The sequence below is a fragment of the Ochotona curzoniae genome, unplaced genomic scaffold (genome assembly GCF_017591425.1).
Source record: "Ochotona curzoniae isolate NIBS_2020 unplaced genomic scaffold, NIBS_Ocur_1.0 patch295, whole genome shotgun sequence".
Lineage (NCBI taxonomy): Eukaryota > Metazoa > Chordata > Mammalia > Lagomorpha > Ochotonidae > Ochotona > Ochotona curzoniae.
In genome coordinates, this window is record NW_024466856.1 from 52,524 (window position 1) to 74,738 (window position 22,215).

General features: G+C 66.4%; 1 protein-coding gene across 1 annotated transcript; it reads right to left on the reverse strand.

The window, feature by feature from the left end:
* Nucleotides 1–121: 121 nt before the first annotated feature.
* Nucleotides 122–20,708, reverse strand: LOC121167046 (arf-GAP with dual PH domain-containing protein 1-like). The gene is given in 12 exon segments (XM_040996419.1): nt 122–930; nt 1,004–1,232; nt 1,312–1,383; nt 1,482–1,544; nt 1,665–1,748; nt 2,366–2,512; nt 3,149–3,261; nt 7,414–7,496; nt 8,588–8,679; nt 12,904–12,956; nt 12,959–13,024; nt 20,548–20,708. Coding segments are annotated over 12 exon segments (1,113 nt in total). The 5' UTR covers nt 20,630–20,708; the 3' UTR covers nt 122–901.
* Nucleotides 20,709–22,215: the final 1,507 nt, after the last annotated feature.

Sequence of the window (22,215 nt, forward strand, 5' to 3'; positions counted from 1 at the left end):
TGTAGGATCGCATGCAGCCAGCAGGTGGAGGGTCTGCAGTGGGCCTGGGCACAGGTAGACAGATGGACATGGAGCCAGAAGACACCGCCTCGTGCCCCCAGCCCCACACACCTCAAGACCGTGCGGGTCAAGTGCCATTTATTGTGGGTTTGTGCACTCAGAACCCCAACACGGGGTGGACAGGAAGGGCTGCCATGGGCTCCCGCCACCACCGCCACCTCGTAGGGGCATCTTCCATCCAGAGCTGGGTCTGGGGTTTGCTAAGGTCGTGGCTGTCCACCGTGCACACTCCACATGCAGGCCTACACGTGTGTGTGCTGAACACACCCGGGGCAGGGTGGGGGAGCTGGGGGAGTAGCCAGGGCACCTGCAGGTGACACATCCACTGTGGCCTTAGCCACTGGCCTGCCAGCAGCCAGCAGGGAGGGCAAGCTGGGCATGGGCGGGCAGTGGCCACTGGTCAGCACCCACAAAAGCCAGGGCCACGGGGTTCTCAGAGTGCAGCGGCTGGGCAGCCCAAAAGGGCTGGCTGTGGGCCAGGGGCAAGGTGGGGGCCTCCAGCCAGCAGAGGGTCCCCAGGAGCTGTGCACACACTGCTCACTGCCCATGCAGCAGTGCCCAATAAATACTGGAGGGGGCAGGGCGAGGGGGCAGGGCGAGGGCACAGTCCCTCGGGCCACAGCGTGTGTGTGCAGCAGCCAGCTCTTGAGTCCTGCTTAGAGGCAGGGAGCCTCTGGGGGAGTTGGTACTGAGGGCCTGGGTGCCCAGTCAGCCCCAAGGCCAGTTCTGGTGGGGACGCAGCTCAGCCTGGGCTCGCCATGTGCACAGCCCCCCACCCCCCATCGCAGCTACTGACAGCCACGTCGCGTGTCCGGGGTCCCCGGGTGTCCAGCTGCCTCCGCTAGGGTTTATGCTTGAAGTGGGCTTCCACTGCAAATAGAATGGGCGTCAGGTGGCCCCCAGCTGCGTGCCCAGGAGAGGCCGCACCCCGGTCGCCCCTCACCTGCATACTCCTGTGGCAACATGGGCCTGGCCACCACTTTCTGAAACGCCTGCACCCACTCCTGCTGCTCGGCTTCCGTCTCGCAGGTGAACAGAAACTTGCGGTCAGGCGTGACGATGGTGATGCCGTGTGGCCAGTGGTGGCCCTGGGTGGATGGCGGCAGCCCCTCCAGCACCGTGTAGCCACTCTCCTTGCTGCCAATGAAGACCTCCCCACGGGCGAAGGCGTCCTGCGACAGATGGCCCCTCTGGTCCCTGGCCGGCCACCCCGCCTGCCCACCCGCCCAGGAGCAGCCCCGGGCTCCTCACCAGCGGGTCCTTGAAATACAGGAGCCTCCGGTCATCCATGGTGAACCAGCGCTTGCGGAAGCCCTCGGTTTGCTGTGGGTCAGGGTGGCCGTGAGGAGCTGGCCCTCGGCCCTGCTGGGTGCAGACTCGGGGCAGCCCCCCAGCACAGCTCGGGGCACCCCCACACCTACCTTGGGCCCCGTCTTCTCCATGTAGCCTTCCTTGAGGTAGTTCCTGGAGAGCTTCGGCACCAGCTGGGACACAGAGGGCCAGGATGGAGCTGGAGCCCAGCTGCCCACGTGGCCCCCACCCCGGAGACACACCCCACCTCGGGGGCCCTTGCTCCTGGGGGAGCCCGCAGGCCAGCCACTCACTTCTGCATCGCTGGCCCCCGGGAACGCCACCTGCAGGTAGTGGAAGCGGGCAGCTCGTAGCGCGTTGAACCAGTCCACAATCTCCTGGGGGCAGAGGGAGAGGGGTCGGCGGCGGCAGGCGGAGCTGGGCCCCATCCCCACCCGGGAAGTACCCAAGGGCCAGTATGGGCTGTGTGGCCAGGAGGGCCCCTGGGCAGCGTCTTCTCCGTGTGCTGTGGCCACTCTGATGGCGGGCAGGCCCCTGTGTCTTCTTCCTTTCCCAGACCCACGCTGCTGCCATGCCACTGACCACCAAGCCCAGCAGCACCCAGCAGCCTGGGACCCCAACAGGTGTCAGGCCAGTGGGGTCACCCACACAGTACCAGCGCACCCCGTCCCCCCCCCGCCCGCAGGTCCCTACGCACACTGTTCTGCCATCCCCACCCCTCGGAACACTGGGCCAGAGCCTGCCTCCCTGGCATGCCAGGTTCTGGCCCTGCAGAGGGGGGTTCTGGAGACCTCCCACACCCTGGACTGGTCCCCAAGGGCAGGATGGACAGACAACCAAGGGGGACCAGGCCAGCTGCACCCTGAGGAGCAGAGGGGGACACACATGCAAGGGCACCATTCCAGGCCAGGGTCGCTGACTGCACCGGCCCTGGTGGCCATCTGGGCAGCCCCAGCTCCTCCCAGGCCCCGTGGCCCCCCGGCTGGAGCCCCACCTTGCCGTCCTCGTGGTAGATGAAGATGTTACGGGTACTGTTGTCCTTGAGGTGGGTGACCTGCAAGCCATGCGGGTGGCCAATCTTGGCTGGCTGGAAGGTGGCATTGAGGTGCTCAATTTTCATCACAGCCTTGGGCTCCTTGGCCTGTGAGCAGGTGGGAGAGTGGGCTGAGCCACAGCCTGGCCCTGGGGGTGGGGGCTACATCCCGCAGGAGGGGACTGTGCCCCCACCCCCAACCCGTCGGCTATCCTAGACTCAGACCTGCGCTGGGCGCCACAGCGCCTCCTGGAGACCCCAGCCCTCCCACCACGTTCATCCAGTCCCCGGATAAACAGAGGTGCTGTGAGCAGGAGTGGGGCTGCACCCACTGCCCAGGGCTGGGCTAGGTGCGCCGACAGGGATGAGCCGGCTGAGGGGCAGCACCTGGAAGGTGAGACCCACCCAGGACCCATAGGAGTGTCCTCCGTGTGTACCTGAGGGAAGTGTTCTCATGGCTGCCCATCCTTGTGGGTCTGTATCCCCACAGGGGTCTGTGTCCCCCCACAGGGAGTCTGTGGTCTGTCCATGTCCCCTGTTCGTGGTTTGTCCCCACAGACGAGCCCTCACCAGAGCGATAGTGTGTCCTACCCCTGGGCACATCCTGCAGAGCTGGACCATCCACTTCCAGCTGTGTCCTGAGCTGGCCTGCAGTGTGGCCATCTGCCCTGGCAGTGCCAGCTGGGAGGGGACCCCACCACTGGCCACATGCAGCCCCCGCTGCCCTGCCTGGCACCTGCTCACATCATTTCTGTTGAAGTACTTGAGGGCCCCCTCACGTTCCGTCAGCACGAACTTCCGGCTCAGGAATTGCCCGTTGTCCCGGCCACGCTTCCAGAGAAAACCCTCCCGGTACCCTGTTGGGGAGATGCAGCCATCAGGGGGTGGGCAGTGCGACGCTGGCATTCCAGGCAGACGAGGCACCTCGCAGCCCCCCACCCCCACCCTGTAGGCACAAGCTGTGCCCCGTCCCCCATGACCACATGCACCCTCCCACACACACACTCCTGGGCCATGATCCATGAGGAGCTGCGGCCTTGCCCACCCAGCTGGCTGCCCATTCGGCTACCCAGCAAGCCAGGAAATGGGGGGTTCTGCCCCACACACCTGGGAGCCTGTTCAGGGACACGCGTGGCACCCTAGCCTCTCTGAGCCACCTGCCTGGCATGGGCACCCAGCACCCGTCAGAGCAGCCCTTGCAGCCCTCTGCACTGCCAGCCCAGCGGGCCAGGCCTGGTGCCCACGGCTCCAAGCCCAGCAGGGAGAGCTGCCACTGTCCTTGTCCTGCCCCCTGGGGCTGCACCACACTGAGTGGCACAGAGAAGATGGATGCTAACTGCCCCTGCCCGGAAGAACTCGCTGCCCAAGGGACTCCCTCAGGAGGGCATCCTGAGCCACCCAGGCTCCCCGGCTCAGGGGCAGAGGGGCTGTGTGGCCACCAGAACTGGGGCAGTAGCGAGAGGTCTCCCAGGAACTTACGGCCCAGCCATGTCCCATGGGGCATTGGCTCTGGCCCCAGCTGTGAGCTCCAGGCGCTGCCTCCCAGCACCCCCCAAACCCCGCTCCTTGTACCTCTCCTGGTCAAGAAAGAGTCCACTGCACATGCGGCCCCCATGGTCTCCCAGACACCAGCCAGTGGACGTCTGGACATGCCCAGTTCTTGGCCATCCTGAGGGAGGCCCTACAACCCCCCTGCCCCCAGGTCCCACGCCACGTCGGCTGTGAGCCAGGCCTGACCACCAGATTCTCCCCCAGCAGCACCCTCCACCCCAGCCACCCAGCTGGGTACCCTGTAGGAACTGCTGCCACATCCATCGTGTCCAGAAGGTGGCAGCAGCAGCCGAGAGACCTGAAGCCAGCACAGGCTGAGCCCGCACTGCCCCGGTGCCTGGCGGCATGCAGCATCACCAGGCAGCCCCCATCCAGCCTCCCTCCTGGGGACAGGGTGCCCGAGCCCAAGCCAGTGTCCTCGCGACCGGCCCCAGCCAGTGTCCTCACTGGACGAGCCTCACTTCTGTCATGGGGACACAGGCCCGTGGTCACCCCATGGAGCAGAGGTACGCTCTCACGCCAACACCTGCCCCGCAGCCTCTCCTCCTGCCTCGGAGAGATAGCCAACCCTGCGTCCCCTCCGGGGGCTGCTCCCAGCATGGCTAGGGATGTGGGGCAGCCGCCTTGCCATGGGCACCTGAGGAACGGCCAGCAACTTCCTCTAAGGCGAGACCCAGGCTGCCACATGGCCAAGGGGAAGCCAGAACTCACACAGGTGGCACAAGCCAGACGGGCAGCTGTGCTGTGTGTTAAAAAGGGCAGGTGTCTCAGAGGCTGGCAGCAACACGGACCACACAGGTGCACACAGCGATGGACTGCACAGACACGCGTGGCGACACAGACCACACAGGACAGTGAAGTTGGACCTATCACGTGGCTGGGGTGGGGGTGGGGGCCTCCCGGGGACAGGGCGGGGCTCCTGGGTCCCCACACTGAGGATAAAGGTTGGAACAGCCTGGCATCATGGCGGGGGGGGGAATGCCAAGCCCCTGGGGAGGTGGGCGGCCCTGGCCGGGGACAGCGCAGGCATTGTCCTGGCGCCATGAAAGGCAGCCATTGAGGCATGGCCCAAGGCGGGCACAGTACAGGCAGCCAGGAACAGCTGTCACAGACGCCCCAAGGACAGGGCCCCACCCACCGCACCCTGATACCTGGGGTTCCTCCCCTATAGCCCAGCCTGGACTGTGGGGCAGGACCTGAGCAGACACTTGCTCTCTGGCCCCATGAGGCCAGGCAGGACACAGGATCCCGTCCAGCAGGGGAACCCCATTGCCCGGCCCCACCCCCCCAGCACAAGCCCATCCTTCTGGCCTGAACCAGTTTCAGATCAAGGAACAGTGTGGAACCAGCACAAAGTCCACGGGTGGCACACAGCCCACGGATGGTCAGGTCCCCCCCCCCGGGGGCGTCCAGGACGAGCGGCTGCACAGGTGGCTGGGGGGCCCTTGAGGACGGCCCCAGCACACAGTGCCCGCGTGGCCGCCGTGGGTGGTGTGGGCCCAGCCACACCCCTGGGGGCCCTTGAGGACAGCCCCAGCATGCAGTGCCTGCGTGGCAACTGTGGAGCCCTGGGAACCCCAAAGCCAGCTCACCCCGGGGTGGGGGGCTGTCTGCACCAGCACTTCCTGTTTTGGGGGAGCTTCTGCATTTGTGCAGGAGGCAGGGCGGGGCCATCCTCACACCCAGACAGGAAGTGACCCCAGGCATCCACGGGAGCCCAGCCTCCGGCTACTCTCCCTCCACTCACTGCCAGGTACTGGGCCCGGCAACGGCAGGGGTGGCAGGCTGTACCCCCACTGTCCAAGGTGGGAGTGGATGTAGCACTGGGAACAGGCTGAGAACCTTGTGGAGGCCCAGGCATGACTGCCAGCAAAGGGCTTGGGGGACGGAGGGTGGGCCCTGGGAGAAGTCAGCACCCACGAGCCACTGCTTGTCATGGGGTCAGCAAAGCAGGGACATGGGCGACGCTGCAAGGGGCCAGTGCTCGGGGCTTCCTTCATGGGGGAGCGGTGAGCAGACCCTAGGTCAATGTGAGTGCCCTGCCCTGGCAAGGGCGGCAGAGCACCCAGGGACCTCTCCAGGGCCTAGAGACAGCCTGAGGGCTCCCTGAGCCCCGTCCCCTGCAGCCACACAGGTGGCTCCAGCCCCACCAGGCCTTCAGCTGCCTCCCCAGGCCGTCGGGACAGAGCTGTCTCCTGCAGCCCTGTCCACCTGACCCAGTGGGCTGGATGCCAGCCCTAGCTGACATGCAGCTCGTGGCCCACAGAGGGCTGGGCAGTGTGGCAGTGGCCATCCACTCAACAGCGCCCTGTGCAGGCCAGGGCCGAGGCCGCTGTTCACACTCGCCCTGAGATCCATGCCGAAGCCCGGCCAGGGATGGGTGCCACCCAGGGCAGACCTGGGCCGCCAGCACTGTGTCCTTCCGGTCTGACGTACCTGTGGGCCCAGCTGATGTCTCCAGCACGCAAGGAAGGTGGGCACACACATGCAGACACAAAACAGAGCCAGACAGCACAGGCCAAGCGCCAAGGGACGCTGGGCCAGAGGCGACCCCAGATGAGGCCACCCCAGATGAGGTGACCCCAGATGAGGCCACCCCAGATGAGGCGAGCCCAGATGAGGCCACCCCAGATGAGGCCACCCCAGATGAGGTGACCCCAGATGAGGCCACCCCAGATGAGGTGACCCCAGATGAGGCCACCCCAGATGAGGTGACCCCAGATGAGGCCACCCCAGATGAGGCCACCCCAGATGAGGTGACCCCAGATGAGGCCACCCCAGATGAGGCCACCCCAGATGAGGCCACCCCAGATGAGGCGACCCCAGATGAGGCCACCCCAGATGAGGCCACCCCAGATGTGTCCTCTGAGCCAGGTTTCATGGTGCTGCCACCACCGGGCACAACGTGACTCACACTGTCGCACACCATCCTCTTGCTGTCCCACTCTGTCCCTCACTTGTCCCCCACTGTCCTCACACTCCTTCTCGTGGTGAGTGACGGCGCCCCCGCAGGTGTGGCATCCCCAGCTGACCGGTTGGTCACTCCCTCCCACACAGGGCCATGTGCCCTTCCTGGTTGGGATGGCCCTGGAGGTCACATGACCAGTCCTTGGCCCTGCACCCCGGGCCTGGCTGCAGTTTCCAGGGCTGGCCGGTTCCTCGGCTTGGCTGGGACAGGCCGGGTGGGCTCAGGCTGGAGCCACACTGCTCTGGGCACCACTGCTTCCTGCTCCCCCGAGACTGAGATGCAGGGCCCGGGCCGCTGCCCTGCTATGGCTCTGGGGGGTTGGCCATGGGGCCAGCGGGCACCTCCCTCCCCAAACCCGGCAAGCACAGCAGGAGAGGCACGCACTTCCCTGCGTGGTGGCACCTGAGCCGGTGTGGTCAGAGCCCGGCCAGCCTGCTGCAGTCCCCCATGCGTGGGGCTCCCCACTGCTGAGCTGCAGGGGCGCACTCACCCGCCGAATAGGGCTCCTGCTTCTCGGGCAGCATGAATTCCAGGCGCTCGTACTTGGCACGGATCCACTGCTCTCGCAGGAGTCTGAGTGGACACGGGACATCCAGCCTTGTCATGACCCCGACGGCGAGGGCATCCCCACGGCCACAGCTCCAGGCCGGGTCCCCACACCGGTGGCAGGCATCCTGGCACCTGGCCATTCGCAGGAATACGCCCACCCCGCCCCTCACACCCCTCCCGCCCCCTCCTCACACCCCTCCTGCCCCCCGCCCCAGCTCCCACGTCCCCTCGCCAGTCTCGCCCCACTCCTGCATCCGTCAGCCCTCTCCACCCTGACCATCCATCCCCGCACTGACAGAGCCCCGGTCCGGCCTGACCCCTCAGGGCACAGGTGCACAAGGAACCACCCACAGCAGCCATCTGGGCAATGAACCAGCAGGTGGGGGCGCTCTCCCTCCCTTCCCGTCTCAGGCTGCCGCACAAATGCTTACAAATAAAACTCAGCAGACTAACAGGAAGGCTGCCTGTCAGCTCACTGGAGGCCCTGGTCCTCCAGGGTTGGACAAAAGGGACACAGGCCGTGGGCACACCCAGGGGGGCCCGAGGTGTCCACAGGCCGTGGGTGCACCCGGGGAGCCTGAGGTGTCCACAGGCCGTGGGCGCACCCGAGGGGGGCCCAAGGTGTCCACAGACTGTGGGTGCACCGAGGGGGCCCCAGGTGTCCAAAGGCCAGGCAAGGCCTGGGTCACGACCACCACTTACAACATTCCCCAGAAGCGGCAAGGGGCCAAGGTCAGGTCATGAGGGTCCCCCCTTCTTCCCCTCTAGGCCTGTGGCTCATGCCAGGCACCTCAGCACCTGGGGCAGCCCTGCCCGCTTCCCGTCTCTCAGTGGCTCCTGGGTGCTTGGTTCCCACCACTCGGGATCTGCCCGGTGCCTGTAGCCGGAGGACCATCCTGACCAAGTCCCCGCAGCACTGCCTTCCCCACCCTGAGCAGGGAGATGGCCAGTTGTCTCCAAGGCCTTGGCCAGGGGCCCTGCTCCCTGCCAGGGGCACTGGGGTGTGGCTGGGGGCTGAGCCTTCCAGCACCTGCACGGCAGCAGGCCCAGGAGGGACATCCGGGGAGGCCCGCCAAGGCCACGGGCAGGAGGCACCCGGCACAGCCTGTACTCACGGGCAGTCAGCGCAGGTGGGCCGATAATAGAAGGGTGGCACTTGGGCCTCGAACGTGGCTCTGGCGGCGGCGTTGCCATGGGAGGCCAGGAACTGCAAGGGAGAGCAACGCCCGGTCAGACGCCCGCACAGAGCTGCCCGGGCCGGACCAGGGACACCCAGACCCCTGGTGAGGAGCGATCCCAACATCCCAGCTCGGCCCGGGGCCACTTCCTGCTTCTCCCTTCCCACAGCTCGTGGAATTCGCGCTGTTCAGTTGTCCACCAATCAGACGTAACCTGGCCTCTGCCCTGCAACTCCAACCCCCATCCCTGCAGCCCTCCCTCTGGCCCCCCACCCACCTGTGGCTCAGATCACCCCGGTCACCAGTCCCTGGGCCCACCCACAGCCCCTCCCAGCCAATTCCCCAAGCCCCCACCTTCCAGGCTCACCTGGGGTTCCACGTGTGTCCCCTCCCCTTCTCCCCGCCCTCGTCCTCCATCTCGCCCCCTCCCCTGCCCTGGCAGGCCCCACCTGCCACCATGGCAGGAGGCTTTGCCCTTTTTCCTCTCGGCTCTCCCACCACCCCTTCCCATTGCTGCCGTCTGAATGAAGGCCCTCCCCTGCACCTCGCCGCATCTGTGATTTGGGCTATTTCGGCTCGTGGCAAATTAACCATGACACAAGGACTCGGTTGCCGGAAGTCGCTGCACATAAGAATGTAACATCTTCACTACATTTAAACCCTAACCCCCCGTGGCCCACGCTCATGGGCGCCCAGCCCCCGTGGCCCACACTCGTGGGCACCCAGCCCCCGTGGCCCACACTCGTGGGCGCCCAGCCCCCGTGGCCCAGGCTTGTGACTGAATGTGGAGCTGGGGACCCCCAGCCCCCAGGGCCCACGCTCATGGGCGCCCTGTGGCCCATGCTCGTGACTGAATGTGGAGCCGGGTCCCTGGCCTGCTCCTGTACAGAAGGGGCTTGTAGCTGGGGGCCCAGGCTTTCCTCAGGACCACACTGAACTCTGCTCCTCCACATGTGTATGAACACATGTGCACGCCGACACGCACTCACACACGTATAGGCTCAAGACACCACGGACACACACGAGGCTCCAGGGAGGTCCCAGGTGCGGGCAGCCGGTCCACTGAGGACCGAGCCATTGGGGTCTCCTCTGCTGAGCCGCCAGCCTCAGGGCAAGGTGGGGGCGGGGGGGGGGGCAGGGGGGGGGGGGGGGGCCAGGGGGGGGGTGGGGGGCAAGGTGGGGGCCGGGGGGCAAGGTAGGGGCTCGGGGGCAAGGTGGGGGCTGGGAGGGCAAGGTAGGGGCTGGTGGGGCAAGGTGGGGACGGGGAGGCAAGGTGGGGGCTGGGGGCAAGGTGGGGATGGGGGGGCAAGGTGGGTGCCGGGGGCCAAGGCTCTTCCTGGAAATGTGCCCTTCCATTGGACACTCCACCCCCCCTCCCCGGGGTGGGGTTCACCACCACGGTTCTCAATATCAATTTAGAGCTACTGGCTAACCACAGAGCAGCGGACAGCCACAGGAAGGTGCAGCCAGGGCACGGGGGCGGGGCGGCTTCTCTGCTGACACTGAGTGAATGAGTGCACAGGGGGACCCAGCCTCGGCAGGACAGTGGGAGGGGCCAGATATTCCCCGGGGAACAGCGACCGTGGGGACCACCAGCACCCCACAGGGTGCAGGTTCCAGTCCCGGCTGCTCCACTTGCCATCCTGGGCCGCAGCGGAGATGAACCAAGGGCTTGGGAGAACAAACCACAGCTCTGGGCACATATCCCCCCTCACTCAGGGACCAAGGGCGAGGAGGGGGCTCAGCGGACGTCCCCGGGGGAGGGAGGGGCCCAGGGCCACTGCGGCTGTGACTTCCTGCCCGCCAGGCCACTGCCGGGAGCGGGTAGGAGGGCCTCAAAGGTCACGAGACGCAGACCCACGGGAGTCCGCCACCGACCCGCGCAGGAAGCACTGTGGCCTGGTCACTCAGCCAGCGGGGGAGAGGCGGTGTCCGGCCTGCTCACGGCCGGCCACAAGCCGCAGCAGAGCGCCGGCACCTCCGGCTCTAAGAGTCACCGGTTTGAAAGGCAGAGTTAGGGAGAGAGACGGAGATGGAGAGACCTTCCATCCGTGGGTTTGCTTCCCAGATGGCAGCAACAGCCAGGACTGGGCCAGGTTAGGCCAAGAGCCACAGCCCCATCCGGGTCTTCCGCGGGGGCACAGGGGTCCGTGCGCTCGGTCCCTCCCACTGCTTTCCAGCAGCAATAGCGGGGATGGAGGCCGGCTGGGACTACAAACAACTGCCCAGCTGGACCCAGTGAAGCAGCAGGCGGCTTGCCCTGTTACGCCACAGTGCCAGCCCGTCTCCTCCGGCTCCCTGCCAACCCACCCCAGGGCTGAGCAGCTGCACCCGCGTGGGGCTCCCAGCTTCAGCCAGGCTCTGCCCCGCTCCTGGGGGTGGGGGTGGGCCAGCTCTGCTGTGCCATGCCCGGTCCCTGTGAATCAATCATTGTTTTCTCTCAGAAGCCGCCCTGCCTGAGACTGGCTGCATTGCGGGTGAACTCTGACCTCGCAGGGAAAGCCGGGCCTGAGCCCAGGGGCTGGATGTGACGAGCTGCAGCGGGGCTGTGAGCACACACGGCTCTCACACGGGGATACCCGCTCATGCAGGGTGAGGACCTGCCAGGCGCTGGCTGCAGCCCAGCCGGTTAAGCCACTGCCCAGCACTCGGGCAGCCCAGGCGAGCTGCCCCACTTCCCAGCCAGCACCCTGCTTGGGGCCTGCGAAGGTAGTAGAGGATGGCCCAGGTCCTGGGGCCCGTGGACCTATGTGGGAGACCCAGAAGAGGCCCCTGGCCCTGGCTGCAGGCTGGCTGGGCCCAGCCATTGTGGACACTTGGGCAGTGAGCCACAGGGTGCAAGATCAAGCTCTCTCTCTTTTCTTCTCTTTTTAAAGACTGATTTATTTTGTTGGTAAGGCAGAGTTACAGAGAGGAGATAGACTCCTTAAGTGACCATTATGGCTGGAGATGAGCTGACCTGAAGCCAGGAGCCTGCAGCTTCTTCAGGGCTGCAGGGTCCCAAGGCTTTGGGCTGTCCTTGACTGCCTTCCCACACCACAAGCAGAGGCTGAATGGGAAGTGGGGCATCTGGGACATGAACTGGCAACCCATGAGAGCCTTGTGGGACCCCGGTACGTACAAGGCGGAGGGTTTAGCCCCTGGGCCACTGCACTGGCCCCTCACTTCCTTCCAGATAAATCAGCATTTGCGAGAACTCCAAAGATCCTGTGGACAGCAAGCCTTGTTGGGGGTTTGGGGTCACACTCCCACCAGTCCCCAGGCCATGGGACACGTGAGGGTTAGTGACCCCCTGCCCCTGGCAGCCAGCACTGGGAGCAACACTGCCGAGCCAGGCTGGGGCCTGGAGTGGGCGTCCAGGCACACAGGCAGCGCTGGCAGTGGAGAGGCCACACCGGCCTGGAGGCCTGGACGGGAGGGATGACGCTGGCACAGGAGACTGCGCCCGCACACGGCCCACCTGCCTGTGTGGCCCCACAGAGCCTGCGGGCACGAGAGCCCTCCCAGCCTCGGACACAGCCCCGGGAGCCCTCCCCGCTGGCAGGGTACCTTGGGTTATGGGGCAAGGACATGGACAGGGGAGCTGTGCCTGGGCACAAGGCACGCGGGGCACACACTTGGCTCACTCCCAGTCCCAGCAGCCCCCTGCCCTGGCCTTGCCCCCAGGAACAACCTAGAGGGCCTGGGCTGCAGGACGCCTCACGCTGTCCACAGCACAGGGCGGCTAGGCTGGCAGGGATCAGGGTGGGGGTGGGTGCCCAGGCCCCACCCACCAGCACCACTCCCACACCAGGGACCACCCATCGCCCCAGGTTCCACCCAATCACCCACCAGGCTCCATGCCCATACCAGACCCCGCCCCATCGCCCAGGCCCCACCCCATGGCCCTGGCCCCGCCCTGTCACTCCAGGCCCCGCCCCATGGCCCTGGCCCCGCCCTGTCACCCCAGACCCCGCCCCATGGCCCTGGCCCCGCCCTGTCACCCCAGGCCCCGCCCCATGGCCCTGGCCCCGCCCTGTCACCCCAAGCCCCACCCCATTGCCCAGGCCCCGCCCCATTGCCCTGGCCCCGCCCCATGGCCCTGGCCCCGCCCTGTCACCCCAGGCCCCGCCCCATGGCCCTGGCCCCGCCCTGTCACCCCAAACCCCACCCCATTGCCCAGGCCCCGCCCCATGGCCCTGGCCCCGCCCATGGCCCTGGCCCCGCCCTGTCACCCCAGGCCCCGCCCCACCACCCATGGCCCTGCCGCGTACCTCCACCTGTGAGTCCTCCCAGGCATCCGCCCACATTGCCCTGGCCCCGCCCCATGTTCCTGTGCCCCGGAGCAGCTCAGGCAGATGAACACACCCAGCGTGTAGGAGGCCCAGTCGGGGTCTGCAGGGGAAGTGTGGGTCAGAAGTCATGGCCCCCTCTGGGGCAGCCCTAAGCCCTCTCCCTGAATGAACATGGACAGGGCTGCACCATTCCCAGCGCACCCAGCAGGGCTCAGGAACATGGCCAAGAGGGGGAGCCCATGGATGGGAGGCAGCATGGAGCGTCCACGGTGCCCACGTGGAGGGAGCCCACAGATGAGGGTCAGCATGGAGCGTCCAGTGAGCATGTGCCTGACACCGCTCATGGCACAACTGGCTGAGGGGAACCAAGGGGTGTGGGCCTCAGGGTGTGGAGCGGCCAAGGCCCCCCGAGGACGCTCTCCCTGACAGGGCCTCAGGAACATGGCAAGGGGGGAGCCCCCTGACAGGGGAGGCCTCATGGAGCGTCCACGGCCCCCACGTGGAGGCTCTCCCACAGGGGTGTGGGTCAGCATGGAGCGTCCAGTGCGCATGTGCCTGACACCGCTCATGGCACAACTGGCTGAGGGGAACCAAGGGGTGTGGGCCTCAGGGTGTGGAGCGGCCAAGGCCCCCCGAGGACGCTCTCCCTGACAGGGGTGTGGGCCTCAGGGTGTGGAGTGGCAAGGCCCCCAGAGGATGCTCTCCCTGACAGGGCTGAGTCATCGCGGAGCCGCGCTTGCCTCCATGCTGTGGTGAGCAGCAGAAGCCAGCCGCCATCTGACGGCTCACGCTCCAGTACCCACAGGCCTGGGGCTGGGCAGGGCCACGATGCAGCAGAAGCTGGGGACCCGCCCCCCAGGCTCCCTGCTGGCGGCAGGGACCCCCGACCCTTTCTATCCCCACTGCCTGGCCTGCTCTCCTGCAGGGATCTCCCAGGGATGCAGGTCGGCCACTCTGCAGCAGGGTCAGGCTGGAGTGCCTGGGCCGGACATGGCCCCAGCGGGGAGGGCAGCCTGTGCGACCCAGGCCACCGCCCACCTGGGACCACCGCCCACCTGGGCCACCGCCCACCTGGGACCCAGGGCAGGTCCCCATGCGAGTCTGCCCTGGCCGGTTGAAATCCCGTCCCCCTAAGTGGACAAGCATGCCCTGCCTTGCCCATGTGCTCCCAGGCTGGTGGGGGCGCTGAGTGGGGGTCTTGGGAGGAGAACCCCAAGTTCACCCCCGTGCTGCATCTTTCTGGAAATTCCCAGCAACGCTGGGAGGGCCTGGCAGGGGTGTGGCCTGGGTGGGCAGCACCGTGCCCAGGCCAGAGCCCTCTCCTGAGAGGAGCCAGCGACAGCTGCAGCAAAGTGCCTCCCGCTCGCACACGTGGCCTGCCGGGGGTCTGAGCAGGCCTGGCCGTGCGCGGCGCCCGGGCTGAGGGTTGGTCCATCCCACAGAGGATCTGGGCCAGTGCCTGCCCCTCCCGACAGCTCCCAGCTAAGGCACTGGGGACACAGTGGTGGTAGCCCAGGTCCCCAGGAGGCCCCGCGGGGTCCTAGCTCCTGGCTCTGGCCAGTCCAGCCCTGTCTGCTGTAGCCATCTGGAAGTGACCTGGGGCTTGAATGTACCATCTTTCTCTCTCTGTGTGTCATTCCTTCCTTCCAATAAATAAGTCTAAAAAGAAAAGACGATCTAAACTTTAAATTTTTGAAAACAAAACCTGGGCCCGGTGTGGTAGCCTAGGGGCTAAAGTCCTTGCCATGTGGAATCCCATATGGACGCAGGGTCGTGTCCTGGTAGCCCTGCTTCCCATCCAGCTCCCTGCTGTGGCCTGGGAAAGCAGTCCAGGACGGCCCTGCACCCACGTGGGAGACCCGGAGGAGGCTGCTGGCTCCGAATCAGCTCAGCTCTGGCCGCTTGGGGAGTGAACCAGCAGAGAGATCTTTCCCTCTGTCTCTCCTTCTCTCTGTATATCTGATTTTCCAATAAAAACAAATAAATCTTTAAAATAAAATAAAACCCCCAGCTGCAGACAATGGCGGGGCCTCCAGCAAGCGCGGGGAGAGCAGGGGTGCCCGTGGCACACACACACACGGGCCAACGACGCGGAACTGGGCACCCCTACTCACGGGGAGACGAGACTGGTGTGACGCCAACAATTAGTCAACGGCAGCTAAGCATGAAAAAGAAAGAGACCACCTCCACGCACCCTGAAAACCACCCGTGGGCACTCAGCACGTGGGGACCCCCCCTCACACCTGCATCACACCCCAGGGCCATGGGGGACCAGGTTGGGGGTGCTGCTGCCTTCTGACCCACAGGACCAGCACAGGCTGGCGATGCATGGACGGCAGTGACAGGCCAACCGGGGCCTCACAGAGCACGCAGAGTCCCCTGGGGACGGTGGAGCTTGGGACAAACCAGAGGCAGCGGCTTGTTTAAAAGGCTCATTCATTCATCCATCTGTTCTTGTGAGTCACAGAATTATGGAGAGGGACAGAGACCATCTGGGTCACTCCCAGATGGCCATGGCAAACAGGCCTGGGCCCGACCAGGGCCGGAACCAGGACCCTGCGGGGCCTCCCCACGGAGCCCTCCACCCTCCACCGTGCAGCCAGGACCCCCATGGGACCTCCCCATGGAGCCCTCCACGCTCCACCGTGCGGCCAGGACCCCCATGGAGCCCTCTACTCACTTGCGACGAGGACCCTGCGGGGTCTCCCCATGGAGCCCTCCACCGTGCAGCCAGGACCCCCATGGGGCCTCCCCCACGGGGCCCTCCACCATGCGGCCAGGACCCTTCAGGGCCTCCCCACGGAGCCCTCCCCCGTGCGGCCAGGAGCCTTCAGGGCCTCCCCACGGAGCCCTCCACCGTGCGGCCAGGAGCCTTCAGGGCCTCCCCACGGAGCCCTCCACCATGCAGCCAGCCCCCCGACAGGGTGAGGGTACAGACACCTGGGGGATGGGTTATTTACCCCTCAGACAGGCTCTGCTGCCCACCACACAGGCTCCAACTCAACTCAGCCAGGAAACACCTTCACCCCACTCAGGACTTGGGTCCAGCTAATGCAAGGCATCAGTGCCCACCCCAGGTCAGGCTTGGGACAGCAGGTGGTCAGGCCAAGGAGGACTCAGCTCTGCAGGCCTTCTGCCCCCTCCGCCTGCCCCGCTGCCCCCAGCATCTCCAGGGCCTCAGGTGCTGACTCAACCCCTCGTCACTTCCGGCAGCTGCCCGAGGCACCTGGGTAGGTGAGGCCCAGCCCAGGTGAGGGCCTTTGGGGTAATAAGGCAGGTGTGTCCCCTGGGCAGGTGGGTGGGGCGGCCCTGCAGGGGCCAGGGGCCAGTTTCAGGAAGCCACACCTGGCCCTTGGAGACCGTGCTCCACACCCCTTGCTCAGCCAAGCACACAGCCCATGGGACAGCCTCATCCAGGGTGGGCCTCACCCTGTTCATTCTCTCTCTATGAGGGGGAGGGCAGAGAGAGGGGCCTTTCATTTGCTGGTTCATTTCCCAGTTGCCCACAGGAGCCAAGGCAGGGCCAAGAGCCCCGCCGGGTGGGGCGCCATCTGTGAGCAGTCATGGGCGTCCCAGGACACCCTAGTAGGAGCGAGGCCCGGGAGCCAGGCCCTAGGAGAGGTGCAGGGCCCCATCCACCCCCAAGGGTGCATCCCAGGCTCCCCTCTTCCTCTGCAACCCAGGCCTGCCCTCACAGCTGCAGGTGGCAGTCATGGACGCAGGATGGCCAACACCGGTGCGGGACCCTCACCCCGAGTGGGAGCGCCCACTCTCGCCCCCACGCAGCTTGTCCAGCTGCTCCCTGCGCATCCCCTCCCCACGTGTCCGTCATCAGGCCTGGACTTGGACCCTCCGCCCCAGCACTGCCTCACGCGGAAGCTGCACCATGCTTTCCCCCTGCCGTTCTGCCCAGGTGCCACCCACCTCACCAGATACCCCAAAGCTCTGCGAGTCCCCAGGCGTCCCCACCCAGGGACCCCTCACAGTACACCCCCTCCCTGGAAGCCTCGTTCTTTCAACACCCCCTCCCCGGCGTGGGAGCACCACAAGGCCAACCCTGTGCCTCTGGCTCTCGGCCCGGCGCCCCTGCCCAGGACCTAGCCACATCCTGAAGACTGAAGAAAGTGGCAGTGCCAGGCCGCTCGGCCCCCGCCCTGGACCACCGGCTCTGGTACATGTGTGTCCAGCGGCCAGCACACCTCTGCCTGACCGCCCGTCACCACCGACGTGGGCCTCTTGCTCTCTGCAGCCCCAGCACTGGGCTCCCTGCCCCCACCTCTGCATCCCTGCACCCCAGAGAGACACCAGTCCCCACTCCCAAACAGCCCGAAGCCCACACGCCATCCTCCCAACTCATTGTGGCGCTCTCTGCGTGCCCTCCCTAGACGGAGCAGCCTTTCCCAGCCACCGGCCCGTGGCTGCTCACCCTGGCCCTGCCCAGGCTGCCAAGACACTGCGAGGGCAGCTGACCCACGACCCCCACAGGCAGGCTCAGGCCACAGGCCCAGACTTGCTCCCTCCGTAGCCCCAGCAGCCTCCACGTCCAGCTGGAGCACAAAGCCAGGCAGAGGACAAGGATGGGCTCCTCCCCACGGAGTTCCTTAGGTGCTCAGGGAGGAATGAATGCGGCACCACCCACCGCCCTCGAGGGGCAGGAGCCGCCCTGGGCCCACTGATGGGGCGCGAGGGATGAGCCACCGGAGACTGCCCAGCCCTGAGCAGGTGGGGGCCCTGTGCCCAAGATGGCAGACGACACTCAGGTCACACGGACAAGCCCCGCCGGACGCCGAGCAGGCAGGGTGGACGCCGGGCACGGCCTGGGGATGCGAGAGCCGGACACTCACCCAGCTCTCATTCTGCACACTGACCAAAGCACCCAGAGCGCAGGTCAGGGCCGGGTGCCCGGGGCTGGCCTCTTGTGCGTGCAAACCCTGGCAGGCAGCTGGGTGATCTGGGGTCAGTGGTCCACATGGGCATGCATCCTTCTCAACTGTGTAAACATCATTAATAATAAAACTTTAGGACCTGGTGTGGTGACATCGTGGCTAAAGTCCTCGCCCTGAACATGCCAGGATCCTATATGGTCGCCGGTTCTAATCCCAGCAGCCCCAGTTCCCATCCAGCTCCCTGCTTGCGGCCTGGGAAAGCAGTGGAGGACGGCCCAAAGCCTTGGGACCCTGCACCCGTGTGGGAGACCCCGAGGAGACTCCTAGCTCCTGGCTTCAGAGCAGCTCAGCTTTGCCCCTTGCGGCCACTTGGGGAGTGAATCAACAGACAGAAGATGTTCCTCTCTGTCTCTCTTCCTCTCTGTATATCTGACTTTGTAATAAAAATAAATAAATCTTAAATAAATAAATAAATAAAATGTTCATAATAATATAAAAAATTAAAAAAAGAGAGATTCTGGGGTTGGCACCCCAGCATACAGACTCGCCTGCTCCCTCGCCGTCCAGCGGGGGCTCATGGCCTGGGAAGCAGTGCAGGACGCCCAAGTGCTTGGGCTGCTGCGCCCACGCGGGAGACCCGGCAGAAGCGCCGGCTTTGGATGTTGGATGGGCTCAGCTCTGGCCATGGCAGGCATTTGGGGAGCGAACCAGCAGGAGAAAGATATAATTTTTTAAGATTTATTTATTTTTATTGGAAAGGCAGATGTACAGAGAGGAAGACTTTCCGTCCGCTGATTCACTCCCCAAGTGACTGCAGCAGCCGGTGCTGTGCTGATCCGGAGACAGGAGCCAGGAACTTCCTCTGGGTCTCCCACGCGGGTGCAGGGTCCCAATGCTCTGGGCCGTCCTCCACTGCTTTCCCAGGCCACAGCAGGGAGCTGGATGGGAATTGGAGCTGCCGGGACTAGAACTGGTGCCCATATGGGATCCCAGCGTGTTCAAGGGGAGGACTTTAGCCACTATGCTATCGCACCAGACCCAGGAAGATCTCTCTCTCCTTCTCTCTGTAAATCATTTGACCTGCCTTTCCAACACAAATAAGTGAGTCTTCTAAAACACACAGGCAAAAACAACCCTGCCAGCTCCTTCCCAGGGCAGTGGCTGTGGCCAGCCTACCCTCAGCAGGCCCCCACCAGGGCCTTCTCCCTGGGCTCCCCTTCTCTGCCCGGCACTTCCAGCCACCTCACCATGGCACCCTGAAACTGGCAGGGTGTGCTCAAGGAGCGTGAGCCAAGCCCAGCCCGTGGGACGCCGCCAGCAGAGTGGCCACTGGCCCCGATGCCCGCTCACTCTGGAGCTCAGTGATCACCCAGCCACGACCTGCGACACCAGGGAGATGGGCACGTCTCCCTTCCAGCACCGCACAGGGGCGGCTGGCCAAGCGCACCCCACCAGGCCCCGAGCAGTAACCGCTCTCTGGGCAGCTGCGAGCTGGAGGCTCATGTCTGCTCAGGGTCCCGGGGGAAGCCCCGGGCTCCACACCCAGCAGGCCTCAAGCACGCTGGCTCTCCCGGCCCTGTGGGGCTGATGGTCAGAGGGGCTTCCACACCCTGCGCCTCCCTCTCCACGGCTGCTGGTCCAGGAGTCAAGACGCTGATGTCTCGCAGATTCTGAGCAGACAATGGCGGGGCCCAGTGCAGGAGGTGCTGGCCCAAGTCACCGGTGGCTGCCCTGGACTCAGGCCAAGAGCTGGCAGGGGGCCTCCCAGGTGGGAAAGACCACCGTGGGCACCCTGGGTGGCTTCCTGCCAGGCACAGCCCCCTGGCCTGGCCTGTGCGTGGGTCAGTGCCCACCCCTCTGCTCGCTCTCCTGGCACACGGACACCAGGTCTGGGAGAGGCGGCCGCGAGTGTGGGCACAGCCAAGCCTCGCTGCCAGGAACCGCTGCCGCCCACCCCCAGTGCCACCCACTACGGATGCCTGCTCCTGCTGTGGCCCCTGCGTGGGGAGAGCCCCGTGAGGCCCCACCCTCCTGCTCTGTGGTGCTGGGGTTGTTCTGAGGGGGCTAGGATCCCAGGGGACCCTGCCCTGAGGGTGGCACGAGCAGGGTCCCTGCTGCACCTGCCAGCTGGGGGCAGGGTCAGGCTGGCCAGGGCACGCTCCTTCCGCCCCAACGCGGCGACGGTGGCCATCAAGGGAGGGGCATCCCTCAGGGGACTCTGGGCAGCAATCGCGGGGAACAAAGTCCGCGGCCAGGAAGCCGCAGGGCTGCCCCGTCACACCTGCACCAGGGCTGCCCGCCATGACGTCACCAGCAGGTGGCGGGGAGCAAGGTGGACCCCCGCTCCTCCAACATGACGTCACCCGCAGGTGGCTGGGGAGCCAGGTGGCCCCCCGCAATCCCGCGCGCGCACACACCCCACACCCTCCCAGGCCGGCCCCTCTGCCCCTGCCCCCATTTCCTCTTTCTTTGCGGAGCCCAAGGTTTCGCAAGGCGGCGAGCGGCCCGCGAGTGACAGCGAGACACGCAGCCGGCGGTGGGGGATGGGAGCAGGAGCCGGCGCGGGGCCGGCGCGGGGCCAGCGCGGGGCAACGCCCGCTCCCGCAGGTGCACCGGGTGGGCGCCGAGCCCGCGGCGCACCCGCCGGGCAGCGGGCGCTCCATCCCCCGGGCAGCCCACCGCAGCCTCCCCGGCGCCGGGCGCCGCCCGTACCCCCGCGCGCCGCGCCCGCACCTACCCGGGGCGCCGCAGTCCGCGCAGTGCTCGTTTCCCGGCCGCCGCAGCAGCTCCAGGACCGCCCGGCGCCGCTCCTTGGCCATGGCCGCGACCCCGCGCGCTCACAGCCGCCCCTGCGCCATGCCGGCGCCTCAGCCCGCGCGCGGGTTCCGCATTCCTGCCGCCCGCGGCTCCGCCGCCCGTGTCTCCGCGCGGCCGCCGAGCGTGTGCGGCGCGGGGCCCGGGCGCACGGCGCGCTCTGCCCGGCGCGGCCCGCGGGCGGCCCCCAGCGGCGCGGGCGGCTCTCCGCTGCGCACCAGGCTGCCGGCGCGCCCACTGGCACCAGGCTGCACGCCTGCACGCCCACTGGCCCCGCCGGCCTCCGCCCTCACACTGGGACGCAAGGTGTCGGGGCGGGAGCTCCTCCCACGGAGCCCTCTGCCCTCCGACGGAGCCTGGCCCGGGGCAGGGCGTTCCTCCAACTTGGGGAAGCCACATCCCGCCTCAGACTCGGCCCTAAGGCATGCCGTGCTCCTTGGCCCCTTCTAGAAGGTTCCGCGCCCTGTGGGCGCAGGGGTCCGGGTTCAGCCTCCCTTTGCGGCCGAGTTGCAGAGTATCTGCCTTCCTGTCCACTCAGGGTCCACTGGCTGGCCGCTGCCCGCTCTGTCACCCCATCCGTGTCTCTGGCTGGGCTGGGTCCCACTGGGGCAGGCACTGGAGTCCACGCTGACCGGCAGGCCTGTGGGGTCCCGGCCACCGTAGGCACAACAGAGCAACCCACTTCAGTGGCTTTGTTTCTGGGGTCGCCTTTGTGGGTTCAGAACCCACGGGCTGGTGGGGAAGGGGGAACTGTGGCATCTGCACCTGGGGAGGAAGCGCGCCCCCTGGTGTCCGGACCTCAGCAGGAATCCTGCAGGCACAGCCCCTGCACACAGTAGGCCCAGAGCAGGCCTGAGCCCTTGGAGGAGCCCAGCGCCATGGCTGGCAGCCACCCAAGGCCAGGGTCCCCATGCTCTCCCAAGCAGCTGCTCGGACCCGCGGGAGAGCCTCCTCCGCACCCGACCTTCCCCCAGGACCCTGGAGCCTCAAGAGCTGACACGCTGGCTATCTCTGTACACCTCCGCCCCTGCAGAGCAAATGCTAGCGACACAGAGCTGCACCTCATGGCCCTGCACGCGGCCACCAGCTTCCCTTCCAGCCCACGACTCCTCATGGCTGGCCTGAGGGGGCAGCAGCCAGCAGGAGCTCTGCGGAGAGACACTGAGCCCCGGCACAGCTGGGCTCAGGGACAGCAAGAGTAACGCCCAGACCCCTGGCCAGGGAGGGGCAGAGCGTGAAAGAGGGGTTGTGGGGCAATGCATGTGAGTGGGACCCCTGTGGTTGCCTGGTCAGGGACACATACCTGCGAGAAGGGGCAGGATGGGGAGCACACAGGACAGGGACACGAGGAGCACACAGGGATGGGGAACATGGGGTGGGACATGGAGTGGACGGGGAGGGGAAGGAGATGGGGAGCACACGGGACAGGGACATGGGGTGGGGAGCACACGGGACAGGGACATGGGGTGGGGAGCACACGGGACAGGGACATGGGGTGGGGAGCACACGGGACAGGGACATGGGGTGGGGAGCACACGGGACAGGGACATGGGGTGGGGAGCACACGGGACAGGGACATGGGGTGGGGAGC